Source organism: Dendrobates tinctorius, unplaced genomic scaffold (assembly GCF_039654945.1).
Source record: "Dendrobates tinctorius isolate UK_male_01 unplaced genomic scaffold, ASM3965494v1 ptg000103l, whole genome shotgun sequence".
Classification (NCBI taxonomy): Eukaryota; Metazoa; Chordata; class Amphibia; order Anura; family Dendrobatidae; genus Dendrobates; species Dendrobates tinctorius.
In genome coordinates this window covers 8,808,413-8,822,444 of record NW_027361771.1, presented here as the reverse complement: position 1 = coordinate 8,822,444, position 14,032 = coordinate 8,808,413, and the positions used below count along the sequence as shown (strand labels likewise).

The following is a 14,032-nucleotide window of genomic DNA, read 5'->3' as shown; positions in this document are numbered from 1 at the left end:
GTAATGCCTCCTTTATATAAATAGGAGACAGTCAGCATGGAGAATAACCTGAATCCATAGCAGGTATGGCAAACTTTTACTCTTTACATGAGATCTTTTTCATATTCTGAATTACGGTACCAGATGCCCTGGAAAACACAGCAAGGCCAGAGTTTGGACACATTTCACCAAGACACCATGCAAGTGAGCAGATTCCATGGGGCAAGAAGAAGAATATATAGGATGTATTACCTTACATCATTTCTGTATTTTACATGATTGAGGGGAAACCCACTTTATAAACTAATATAAGGGTATGCATACACCGCGTATTAAAGATAATGGCAGTACTGCAAAGTTCTCCAAAGCGAAAACGCTTCAGGAAAATGCTGGTGGTCATTTTACTAAAGCGTCATTTCAGTAATTTTTGGCTCTTTGCTCTGTACTTAAAATTGTGTAGAGAGGGTGGCTTTCAACTGAAACCACCAGAAGAATGAACATGTCATTTGTTTTAACTTCCTCAGGATTTCCAACACGGCTGTGGAGTCGGTGTCCATTTTCGTGGAATCAGAGTCAATATAAAATGGATAGAGTCCTAAAATATATAATGACTTGGGTACAATAGTACAATGCAGGATGTGCGGTAAATGTTTTCCTAAGAATTTGGGAAAGTTATGAAATGTCCTATAAAATGTCTGTTCTGTTCCTGATCTAAGGATCTGGGCTTTTAGTGGAGATGAATCTGTGCTGCACTTTATGTGCATGCTCAGTAGGGACGAGTGCTGTGGAGTCAAAGTTGAGATGAATCTGTGCTGCACTTTCTGTGCATGCTCAGTAGTGAGGCAGGGTTGTGGAGTCAGGGAAAATGAGGAGTCGGAGATTTGGCTTACCGACTCCACAGCCTTGATTTCCAAACCCTGAATTGGCTAAGCAAAGTGATCCAAGATGGAACATGTACACAGCAATGTCATTTTGATATAGCTGTGCATTATGTCTATATAAATTTGGGAAAACCCAGTCAAGAGCTCCACATATACCTTACGTGTTCTCAGCTTGCAGTGCACTATACATTTACACTGGTATGAAAGTAAGCCATTCGGAAGTTTTATATTAGCAATATGAGATGGTAACTCACCAAAACATTTTTCATCACAGTCTCGGTGGCAAATTTCCTCACAATCTCCGGAGGGGCAATGGACCCAGCAATCACTCCTGCAATTATGATTAATGACAATTTATCACAATCTAGCTTTGTTGTAGACCTCATTCTTTTTTATAATAAACCATATTAAAAAGGAAAAGAAGATTTATTACAGCTTCATTTCGACTGAAAACAATCAACATAAAGGAAGTGGAAGAATATCATAAATATGCAGTTCATCCAGGATCTAAAGCCTATTACATTTCTTTTACATGGATTTCCAAGCAAATAATATGATTGATTAGACCACTGTGAGCACTCCAGATTACATTACATTGCCCTGGTTACATTTCCTGATAATGACATTAGCATTCTATTACATAAAGAGGACAAAATGCAGAGTAGGATGGGAATCAAGGAACTGGGTGCAGAGGAAATGGAAACATATTGGACGCACAGTGAGCCGAGGAAAAGAAGACTCACACGAAAGCAAAGCCATAAGCCATTTGTTGTGCCAAATACCAAGCTGTGAGGCTGAAGCAAGGTCTAATGTCTCTTTAACATGTGGTGGTATAGTAATAAATCTTTGCCGTAATTTTTTCTACAAAATGATTCTATACAATCCACTTACTGACTTGACTGGGTGAATACAAAGGTGGAGCGGTACCTATCCACCATTCCAAGATGGCTTTTCGTGCATCTGAGACTTCAATTCTAGTTCTGTAAAATCTTGAAACGCAACCATGTAACAGAAAATCTTAGTATGGTCTGTCCAGTATATTCAGACAGAAGTAATTTGACAAAGGTCACTCGCAGCTTTCTGCCACGGCAGACAAGCAAATGTCTGAAAAGGTTCTAACGGACCTGCAGCTCCATCATCCATGGAGAGGTCAACCTTCTCTAGGCTTCTTTCTCTTCATGGATGGTGATGGCATGCTTCTCTCAGCTATCTCCTAATCCTGGCTAGTAAAGGCACAATTCTCTCCTCCACAACTCACCCTCCTTGCTAGTGATGACAGACTACTCTCCTGTGGCTGTCTCCACTCCCTAATTTATTATTGTGCCACTAGTTCCTGCTACTTAAGCCACCACGTCCTGGTTGCCTGCTCGCTCCTCATTATAGGTACTTATAATATGCCTCAGACCACAATGGTCCCCTAGTGTGACAATAGGCCTGTGTGGGGATTTGTAGGCTTTTATGCTTTATGTAATGGCATATATCACTAGTTTGTGTATCACCGAAATTAACATGACATGCACACACTTAGTTTAGAATGTATGCACGTCAATTTAGATGATACAATAATTTTGATTTCCAGGATTAGGAAAAAAGTAGCTAATTTTTCCCTAAATTCCAGAAGACTTTAGTCCAGGAGCTGAGTATAGTAGATACATCTCATGGTACACATCTTATGCACTGAAGAAAGGCTGCTTTTTTCTTAAATTCTTGAAATTTGATTTAGACTGAATTTTCACCTTGAAGACATTGGCCATGGGTCTCCTGACTTGAACTTGAAAACCTCATATAAGGCCAAGAGGCTGTTGAATGTGGGTCGGGAAACTCGTGGCCGGTCCATGAATCACAGACTGTGATGCAAGTATGGGTAAGGCCAAATTCAGTCGAGTGGGTCTCATGCTCAGTATGGCATCTGTACGGCACCTACTGTTAGTCGGTATCCTAAACTGAACTACCAGCCTCCTATATGATGCGCAAGTCGTAGAAAATGCTTTTGATTTTTTGTTACTTGTGCGTAACAGTAACATGTGGTTTGCCTGGCAAACCCATGTTAGTAGATTAAATTTTGCTTACATGAAATGTGACTCGTGACCGTCATCTCTCAGAGCTGAATTTGCCTCTCAAGGTTAGACATGTTGGGGCCACAGCAATAAAAGAACTTCTGGTGACCAATGTTCTGGCAGGATTGAAGGTTCAGCCAAATAGGGAATGTACCATAAAGTAATTCTTGGATAATCACTACACAATTTAATTCACAGATTCCCTTTAATAAAGATTAAAAGGTTATGTGATATCAAAAAATAACCAACTGTTTAAATCAGGTTTTTATATAAAATTATTTTTTATATATTTTTTTTTCTCAACATTCCATATCACTATATGAAAACAAAAACTTCAGAACTCTTGCAATTTTCACACGTTACTAGAAATTACACTAGACTAACACTTCCTGTTCTGTAACTTTTCAGCAGTCTCATTATCATCCTGGACAGGATTACAATGAGAGCCAACATCTCCATAAGCAGCAGATATCACATAATAGCCTGACGCAGCACTATCCGACCTGACAACCATACTGTACAATAATACTCTACTAAAACAGGTCACAAACAACAAACCTGATTGACAGGTTTTGCTTCAGATTAAAGTAAACCTCTCGCTTGCTCAGGTAAACTGAGATAAATATCTTGTAAGTATCTGGGAGCTACCCCCATTCTGCTGTTTTTTCAGTCTTGTGCTGTGCTACGGCATTGCAGAGATATTCAAATTTGTTTCTTCTGGAGCACAGTATGTGAAATCTCTGCTTTTCAATTCAACTGGGTGTTTGTTCACAGTCTTCTCTGTAGTCGTACGCTTTCATCCCTTTTTTTTCAGATGCTGCCAAACACAACTCGACAGCACCTGAAACTACTAAATCAGCTGCTGAGCTTTGATTGGTAGCATTTAAAAGGAAGGGATGAAAATGCATGCCCCCAGAGAAGACTGTAAGCAGAGATTTCACATGGAGCACTCCAAAAGCAACAAATGTGAATCTCTGGACCGGATTGAATACCCTCCAAATAAATAATTGGGAATTTTATCAATGAACGGTTATTAAAATGCACATGTGTTATATGCCTCAAGGCCTCCATACACATTAGATAAAAATCTGCCAGACCAGTCAGATACTGTGGGAATGGCCAACCATCTAGTGTGTTACAATGACTAATCGTTTTCAGATAGGCTACCACCAGAGGTATCTGGCAGAAAACACAAGCATGTTTGGCAAAACTGAGTGTGCATGTAAATGGGTGTCACGCCTCCCTGCCGGCGCCGTTAATTACCTGCGCGATCCCGGCGTGTCCCCGCTCCACGGCGCGCTCCTGCTCCTGACGTTCGGTGTCCCCGGCGTCGGCTCAGTGCGCCTGCGTCCACCCGGTGCTCTGACTCCTGGGATCTGTGATGCGGTTGGCCCCGCCCCCAATATGGCGGCGCTCCCACCGTCTATTTCTTCTCGGCGTCTTCCCAGGTAAGACGCCTGTTTATCCGGTGCGGTGACGCTGTCCTCTCGGCCAGCGTTCACTCTTCCTGGAGGCCCCTCTCAGCTACCTTGTTTACTGTCTGCGCTACCTCTGGCAGCTTTCATGTGCTCCTTCTCTTGCTTGCTCTGTGTCCTAGTCTCTGGCCCTGCTCCTGTGTCTCCCTCCATACCACCATCTCTGGTAGCCTCTTTGTACCTCTTGTCTGTGGGTCTCCTTGTCTGTCCACTCTGAAGGTACTGTCCGCGCTGTTACTACATATCTCTCTCTCTCTTACAGCCTCCGTCTTCCCCTGGTCTCTACGTCTCCCTCGCTCCATTGTCTCCGCAACTTCCAGTCCTGCTACTGCCCAGACTCTCTACCTCTGTCTCCCTGTTACCTACCCCAGTCGCCCCTTTGGCTCCGGCTGTCACTGTTCCATCCCCTGTGGGCCTGCCCCTAACACTCCCTGTAAAGGGGGTGGCTCCACCTGGTCCACTCGTCCGCGGGGGCTCTGGAGCCGTGACCCAGAGGGTCCACTTCCGGGTTGTTTCAGTATCCTTTCCCATCATAGCACAACCGTAACAGATAAACAGGCCATGGACCCCGCTGGAGTCACAGCTACTCAGAAAGAGTTAGTTTTTTTTACGGGAGAATCATAATCATAATGTCCTTTATGAAATCTATGGACGCGCGGCTCTCCGCTCTCCAATCCTCTGACCCGGGTAACGCTGCTCAGCTGGCTGGCCTACAACAGGAGCTGGCGCAGCAGCGTGACACTCAGAATCATATCCTCAGCTACAAGGCCTCGGTGGATGGACGTTTACTTTCGCTACAGGCAGCAGTGTCGGCTACTCCTCCAGCCGCTGGTCCTCAACCTCTACCGCGATTGGCCAAACCACCCCGGTATAACGGTGACGCAAAACTATGCCGGGGTTTCCAGAACCAATGTTGCCTCCATTTTGAACTTTTGCCCCAGCAATACCCCACGGACCGGTCCAAGGTGGCCTTCATAATCTCCCATCTTGCAGGGGATGCTTTGGCATGGGTGAACCCTCTCTGGGAGTGCGATGATCCGCTGGTTACCCACTTGTTGTTTTTTTTGGATACCTTTCATTGGGTATTCGACAAGCCAGGCCGCTTAGCCTCTACTACCGAGTCCCTGTTCAGTCTGTGCCAGGGTTCTCAAACTGTGGGCCAATACGCCATCCAATTTCGGACTCTGTGGTCCGACTTGGGCTGGTATAACGAAGCGTTGGTGGGGGCCTTTTGGCGGGGCCTTTCGGGTCGTATAAACGAGCTCGCCGGTCGCGACACCCCCACTGCCTTTGAGGATCTAATCTCTCTGGCTACTCGAATCGATCTCCGGTTCCAGGAGCGAGCTCGTGAGAGACGGCTTGCGCGCCCAGGGCCACTAGCTCGCAGACCACCCAGTCCTCAACCCAGGGCTCTCACTTCTGCTTCCGCACCCGAGCCCATGCAAGTGGATCGCCTGATGCTCTCCGAACAGCGTCGCAAGGAGAGAAGTTCTCATGGCCTCTGTTTCTATTGCGGCAGTGGGTCCCATTTGCTCCGAACCTGTCTGGAAAACTTCTCCGCCTAGGTCAGGTAAGCGAGGCCTCCCTAGGTGTGCATGATACCTCTCAACCCCTTTCTTTGTCTGTACTCCTGCATGTTGGTGATAAGCGGGTCTCTTTGGCGGCTTACGTGGACTCAGGCGCCGCCGGAAATTTTATTAGGCTCGATGTAGTCACCAAATTTTCTGTCCCCGTGAAGACTCTTGAGAATCCGCAGGTCCTTGCATCTGTGGACAGTAACCCTTTGCAAGAGACCGTTACATTAGTTACGCATGAGATTGAGCTGCAGATTGGGGCCCTGCACAGAGAATTATGTTCTATGTTCTAGCTGGTATCTCTCATCCTATCCTTCTCGGTCTTCCCTGGTTGCGGCTTCACGAACCCACCTAGGATTGGCGTAATGGCAATATTCTGCGCTGGGGGGAGTCCTGTCGGGCTCGGTGTCTGCTGCCGATGCGTCCTGTAGGTGTTCCCCGTTCTCTCCCTGTCCCCTCCGGTCTGCCGCCTGCATATAGTGCCTTCTCGGATGTCTTCGGCAAGAGAGAAGCGGAGGTCCTTCCGCCACATCGACCCTATGACTGCCCCATCGAGCTCATTCCTGGTACCACTCCTCCCCGCGGGAGGATTTAGCCTCTCTCTCTCTATCTGAGACGCAAGCTATGTCCGAGTACATTCAAGACAACTTGGCCAGGGGTTTCATTCGGAAATCATCCTCCTCCTCGGCGGGAGCGGGCTTCTTTTTTGTGAAGAAGAAGGATGGGTCCCTTCGTCCGTGCATTGATTATCGTGGCCTGAACCGCATCACGGTGAAGAGCAAATACCCGCTTCCGCTCATTTCTGAGCTCTTTAATCGCCTGAGGGGAGCACGAGTGTTAACCAAGCTAGACCTGCGAGGAGCCTACAACCTTGTTCGCATACGGTCCGGGGATGAGTGGAAGACTGCATTCAACACATGGGACGGCCATTACGAGTATTTAGTCATGCCATTTGGCCTCTGCAACGCTCCGGCAGTTTTCCAGGAACTCGTCAATGACATCTTCCGAGATCTCCTCTATGTCTGTGTTGTGGTCTACTTAGACGACATCTTGATCTTCTCCCCCGACTTGTCTACCCACCGTCGAGACGTCCGCCAAGTCCTCCAGCGCCTCAGGGAGAATCACCTTTTTGTCAAGTTCGAGAAATACCTCTTTGAGAGAACTTTGTTGCCATTCCTTGGATACATCGTTCCGAGTTCAGGCTTGGAAATGGACCCAGAAAAAGTCTCTGCCGTCCGCAATTGGCCACGTCCTCTTGGTTTAAAGGCAATCCAGCATTTTTTGGGCTTCGCCAATTATTACAGGCAGTTTATTCCCCATTTTTCTTCGCTGACCAAGCCTATTTCGGCTTTCATCCGCAAAGGGGCCAACCCCAACTCGTGGTCCTCTGACGCTGAAGCCGCCTTCGAGGCTCTGAAGCAAGAATTCGCCAAGTCTCCAGTGCTCCACCGTCCAGATGCCGATAGGCCATTCGTCCTTGAGGTTGATGCATTCTCAGTGGGCGCAGATGCAGTCCTTCTGCAGAAATCCTCCTCTGGTCACTTGCGGATTCTTTTCTAAAACTTTCTCCGCTCCTGATCGAAATTACTCCATCGGAGACAGAGAACTACTGGCCATAAAGCTTCCCCTCGAGGAGTGGCGCCATCTTCCCGAAGGAGCCGTCCATCCAATCATAAGAATTTGGCCTATGTTCAGTCTGCCCAAAGGCTCAACCCACGGCAAGTCAGATGGTCTTTGTTTTTCGGGCGCTTTGATTTTGAACTCCACTTTCGGCCAGGGAATAAGAACATCAAAGCTGACGCCCTGTCTTGTTCATTTTTGCAGGTGGACAACGAGGATGGTCCTGCACATATCATCAATCCGGCCAAAATCCTTACTGTGTCTCTGCTAAGCGTGCTCTCTCCACCTCTGGGTAAAACCTTTGTCCAAAGTGGAGATGTCATGATCCAGGACGGGGTTTCACTTTGGCCCGTCCTGATCAGACTGGGGGTTAATTGTTCCGCCTCTCTCTGGCAGAAGGCGGGTATTTAATGCTCACTGGACCTAGGTCCGGTGTCAGTTATACTCCTGCCCTCGGCTGAGTTAGTTGACCTTGTGCGTACGTGTGCCTTGTGCCTGATATCTTGCTTGCTTGTTTGGTTTTGATCCGGTTCTGTCCCTGTTACGAGTTCTGCCTGTCCCTCTTGTACTGCGATACCTCTTCTCGTGTATGACTCTCTGCTTGTGACCCGACTTCTCTCTGCTCGTCCCCTTGGTACCACGTCGCCCTCTTGTGTATGACCTTTGGCTTTGTCTGACCACCCGTCTGTTAGTCTCTCCTGTGCCTCATTTGCCCGTACCGTGTGTGACCTCCGTTTTACCTGACTCTGAGTTGTTATATGGTGTCCTGTCATCTCAGTAAGCAGGACGCTAAGCCCCTCCCCCTTGCAGTCACATGACCATAGGTCCTGTGCCAGCTTGCTAACTTCAGTGTCCTCAGGTCCTGTGCATCTTTACTTTCCGGTGCTGACAGGATCCTGACACCGATAGTTTGAAGCACGCATTGTCACCTCTGTTGCCCTGCTCCACAGGTATCTTTTAGCACTGTTTCTGTACTCAGGACACGCGCACTGGCTCAGTGAGCAAGTGTAGTGCGGTGTTCCTGACAGGAGACAGGCCGAAGGTCCTGCGTTGGGGTCATTCGTCTAAATTTTCTGGACATGCAGGAGTCAAGAAAACTCTCTCTCTTGTCTCCCGCCACTTATTCGTGGCCTTCGCTTCACCAGGACGTGTTGGACTTCATCGCTTCTTGTCACTCGTGTGCCAGGAACAAAGTCCCCAGACATATTCCCTCCGGGCTCTTACTTCCGTTGCCCGTACCTACGACTCCGTGGACCCACATCGCTATGGACTTCGTCACCGATCTGCCACCCTTCTCCAGATGTACTGTCATCTTGGTGGTCGTTGATCGATTTTCCAAAATGGCCCACTTCGTTCCATTGCCTAGTCTGCCTTCTGCTCCTGAGTTGGCAAAGATTTTCTTGCTCCATGTCTTCCGACTCCATGGCTTCCCTCAGCATATTGTCTCAGATCGAGGAGTTCAATTTACCTCCCGATTTTGGCGAGCTCTCTGCGGATTGATGAAGATAACCCTCGATTTTTCTTCAGCTTATCATCCCCAGTCGAACGGGCAAGTTGAATGGGTAAACAAGGTCCTACCTACCTCCGGCATTTTTCCAACGCTCACCAGGATGACTGGGTTTCTCTCCTACCGTGGGCTGAATTCACGTACAATAATCATCCCAGTGAAGCTTCTGCCAAGTCTCCCTTTTTTGTGGTTTTTGGACAACATCCCGGCATTCCCCTTCCCGTTTCCCCCACTTCGGGTGTACCGGCGGCGGACTCAGAGTCTGTGGACTTCTCTCAGATTTGGAGGGACACCAAAGAGGCTCTAGAGAGAGTTAGTCGCAGAATGAAACGCTATTCCGACAAAAAACGTTTAGATCCCCCTCCGTATCTCCCCGGGGAGAAAGTCTGGTTATCCTCTTGGTATATCAGGTTAAAGATTGCCTCCTATAAGTTGGGTTCACGTTACATTGGCCCCTTTGAAATCTTAAGGCGTGTCAATGAAGTGGCCTACAAGTAGAAATTGCCCACCTCGCTGAGAATTCCCAATGTCTTCCATGTATCTCTCCTCAAACCTGCGGTATTTAACCTCTTCCACTCTGCTTCTTCTTCAAATCCCCAACCTAGCAGTTTTGAGAATGTAGCAAACTTAAGAATAAAACACACTTCACTGCGCTTATCCTAAAGAAGTAACAGTTGAATAAAGGCCAAAAAACGCAACAACCAAGGTTATAATTGAAATATAGCCTTTAACTGATGTGGCACACAGTTACAGATAAACAGCGGTGATGCTAAATTTACACAAACATTGTGTGAGTTAAGCTCATTGGCCCCTAGAAACTTCAGATGAATAAAGGTCAAAAATCACACACAAGGCAGAGATTACAATGGCACACACTAGCTGACAGATGGTGGTGAGGAAGTAGTTAAACAACGCTCATTGCACTTTAACCCACATCAATGGGGGACGACAATTTTGGACACTTACTTACAGTGATAAGGTGCCGGGTTGCCGAGTTCAGCTTTCAGGCAAGTAAGTACGGTAAGTGTCCAAAATTGCCGTCCCCAAGCACCTCGCTGATCGCTCTCTGAGTTGTATGGGCACATTAAAGGTAGGTTACTACAATGAGTTTTTGATGCTGCATATTTTTGCTGCACAAAAATGTAGAGTCTTACAGTTTCAGCAAAGTGGAAGGGATTTATGGAAATCTGGAAATGTGCTTCCTTGAAAAATGTCTGGTTAAAATTAACAACAGCTGAGAATGTAATGGTTAATGAAACTATATGGAGATTGTGTGTTTTGGATGGAGTTGAGAGCTTAAAGCTTAGAATGAGGGCATGCCACGAAGAGGAGTTTGCATTTATTTTTTTCCCAAAGAAAGCATATAGGAAATACCAGGCACTGGTCCACAGACACGGACCCCACAAATATCTGAGAGATAAATAATCGGCAAAACTTCTGGAAACTTTTGTCCTGGAATTTTATGTGAATGGTAAAGAAATTTACTCTCTAGTAACAAAATGAAATCCATAACCTGTTTATCATATTTGAGCCACATACCTGAGGTTAGAGTAGTAGCATGAGAAGCATAGTCTGGCTGTCCCAAAAGGTCTATATACATTGTAGGAGTCCCGTACATAAATGTGCATCTGTAAGAGATTAGGAGAACCACTCATGGAAATTCAGAACACACAGGCAGCCTTCATATTAACATTACATACTTACTGACATTTATGCATAGACGGTTCCACAGAAACATATTATATGTGCTACATCGTATGACTATAGTTAATTTGTATTCAGACAGATAAGTAATAAGACTATTAGGAATTAAATTAAACACAAAAAGGCAGTAATGTTTTAAGTCACTCCCGCCTACTAATATGCCGGTGGCGGAATGGTATCTCTCCCTATATTCCCTGGCTGGCTTCTCAAACTATGTTTTTTACGAAATGCTGGAGCAGTTCAAAGGACATCATACCTGGTAGCAATCATGCAGCCAGGCTCTGATCCATCCTGTCCGAGGTTTGAGCACCATGAATCAAGTGACAGGTAGTCTTTAACCCCTTCACGACCCTCGCCGTACCAGTACTGCTTCGCGGGAACTGCATTTCTGCCCGCAGCAGTACTAGTACGGCGGCACAATCACCGCGGCCTCACGCTGAGCGCCGCGGTGATCAGGTGTGGGTGTCAGCTGTAGGTGACAGCTGACACCCCGCAGCAATGCCCACGATCGGTGCTTGCACCAATCATGGGCATTTAACCCCTCTGATGATGCTGTCAGTAGTGACAGCAGCACAGAGAAGAATCGCGCAGGGATGGGGCTCCCTGCTCATTTCCATCAGAATAAAGCGATGCAATTGCGTTATTCTGACGGTCTCCATGGAGACCCCCGGCACCAAGATAGCAGCGGGGCCCTTCCGGGTCCTGCAGGGAGGTGGCTTCTCAGAGCAGGACCTGAGAAGCCTTCTTCCCCGCCTGTCTGATCACTGATCTGATACTTAGCAGTGGTTAAGTGTCAGATCAGCGATCTGACATTATATAGTAATGTCCCATACTGGGACAATGTAATAAAGTAAAAAAAAAAAACGGTAAAAATATATTTTTTAAAAAATCCCCAAAAAAGAAAAAAATTTTTTTACCAATAAATACATTTATGTAAATATAAAAAAAAGTACACATGTGGTACCACCGCGTCTGTAACGACCCGCACTATAAGGCCGGGGTCACACTAACCGACGCAAAATACGGTCAGTATTTTACATGCGTAATACGGATGAATGGCCCCTAAACAGTGCTCCGTATGTCATCCGTAATCAAGGTGTGGTCGCGTATTTTGCGCATGTAAGCATCCGTATTGAAGAAATTTTACTGCTATCATAAAGTACTATATTTTGTCTCGAGAAAATGTCAGAATCACCGGGATCCTTGAAGCGTTCCAGAGTTATTACCTCATAAAGGGACAGTGGTCAGAATTGTAAAAATTGGCCGGGTCAGAAAGGAGAAAACAGGCTGGGTCGAGAAGGGGTTAATGTAAAACATAATATTCTGGCTGCCTGCAGTCACCACCAGAGGGAGCAGAGAGCTTACTCTATTCTGTTAGGGCAGAGGTGTCCAACCTTTCTGACCTTGAGAGCCACAAGCACCAAGCTGGTAGACAGCCACGAGCCACACATCACGGACCCGCGAGCCACATGTGGCTCTCAAGCTACAGGTTGGGGACCCCTGTGTTAGAGTATCCAGCTGTTTACACATTAGATCATGACTCTGCATCGTCCGTAGAGTCCCATTTCATTCACTCATAGACATAAGTTCTACCACTCATATTGCTCTTTATTTTCTGAATTGGGTCTGAATCCTTTTAGCGGCCAATGAAGACGGCAAAATCTAGGCATTCTCCTCTTTCTCTTGCACCTCTTGTTTCTCTACCCTACCACTTGCTCTAGTAAGCCAGCCCCCTACCCGTCTAAAGGTACTGTCACACTTAGCGATGCACCAGCGATCCCGACAACGATATGGATCGCTGGTGCATCGCTAAGTGGTCGCTAGTGAGCTGCCACACAGGCAGATCTCACCAGCGACATAGCAGCGGTCGGGGGTCGCTACTTACCGGTCAGACGAGGCGATCCTGACGTCCTCCCGCCCGCGTCCACGCGTCGCTCGTCGGCGCCACAGGAAGCCCAGCAGGAAGCTGACGACGGTCTCGCGCGATCAGCGATAATCAGCGGGGGAGCCGGTCGGAGGCAAGTATCAGACATAGCGATATCGCTAGCAATATCGCTATAACGTCACAAAACCAGTGACGTTACAGCGATATCGCTATGTGTGACAGGGCCTTAACACTAATCGTTGATTTTGAGACGTCACCAATGATGTAACCACAGGGGGCTGGCAATCTTTGTTCAAACTTTCTGAGATCATTTGACCAGTGACAAGTTAACACAGACAGAAGGGGAGGCAGCCCTCATATGGCACTGTATTGTATTGTATGTCACTGCACAGGGACAAACTACAAAACCTGTGCCCGATAGGTGATGAAAAAAACAGAAATGCAAAACCAAATTATTAAGTGCCACAATTCCCAAGAAACACCAAGGGGCAATCATATGTGCTCCCTAAATACCCCAGTACATGTGCTCAGTACAAGTAAACCAAGTTTCAATCGCATTAAGGTATAGTAAAGATATGGTAATTACTCAAAACCACATTTCCAAGCTATCTGAAAAAAAAAAAAAGTCTCAAAATCACCTGGATATTAGGACTTAATGTTGAAACTGCTGTGTCGTCACTTGCGGGGGCAGCGCTGGTCTCTGCACACCGGGTATTCTTTTTACAACGAATACTGACAGTGTGCTCTCCTGCCACCTCATCTATTCTGATCAGAGATGGCGATAGAGCGCACTGTCAGTGTGTATATTGCACACAAGAATATACTGCGCATACATCGGAATTGACAACCAACAAATGCTCAGTAGAGCAGGGTCTAGCCCAGCCTCTTTAAAGGATATGACTGATGACGCTTTGTTCCAGGGTGGGCGTAGAGGCTGCGGCAATCTTTGGCCCCTGATGAGTACTCATTTGAGTATCCCAGCATGCAATGGGATTCTCAAAGCGTCAGCAAAAAGGTAGTAGTATATATATATAAAAAATAAAAAAAACAACCAATAAAAGCAGATAGATGGTGTAGTGTGGGAATAGTTGGGACTGTTAAAGTATATTAGAAAATAAATTATATTAAAGATTTATACTTCTCCTGTGATATGGCTTTCAATAAAGCTCGAGCATCAAAGCTTGGAGATGGAAAAACAATAGTCAGTCCATACACGGCCATCACAAGACTGCCTAACACGGAGCCCATGCAGTGGAACATAGGCACAGGAAGTGCCACCCGGTCTCCCTGGGATGGAAAAGAAAAAACACCAGTAAGTCTGTAGAAGAGTCTAAACATAAGTATGTAACA

General features: G+C 46.5%; 1 protein-coding gene across 1 annotated transcript in view; it reads right to left on the bottom strand.

The window, feature by feature from the left end:
* Nucleotides 1-14,032, bottom strand: part of ACSF2 (acyl-CoA synthetase family member 2) — a 168,672-nt gene that overhangs the window by 37,191 nt on the left and 117,449 nt on the right. The window contains exons 8-10 of the mRNA XM_073588044.1: nucleotides 13,821-13,969; nucleotides 10,633-10,721; nucleotides 1,115-1,191 (exon numbers count right to left, since the gene is read on the bottom strand). Coding sequence (XP_073444145.1) covers nucleotides 1,115-1,191; nucleotides 10,633-10,721; nucleotides 13,821-13,969 — 315 coding nt within the window. The remainder of the gene's footprint in view (nucleotides 1-1,114; nucleotides 1,192-10,632; nucleotides 10,722-13,820; nucleotides 13,970-14,032) is intronic.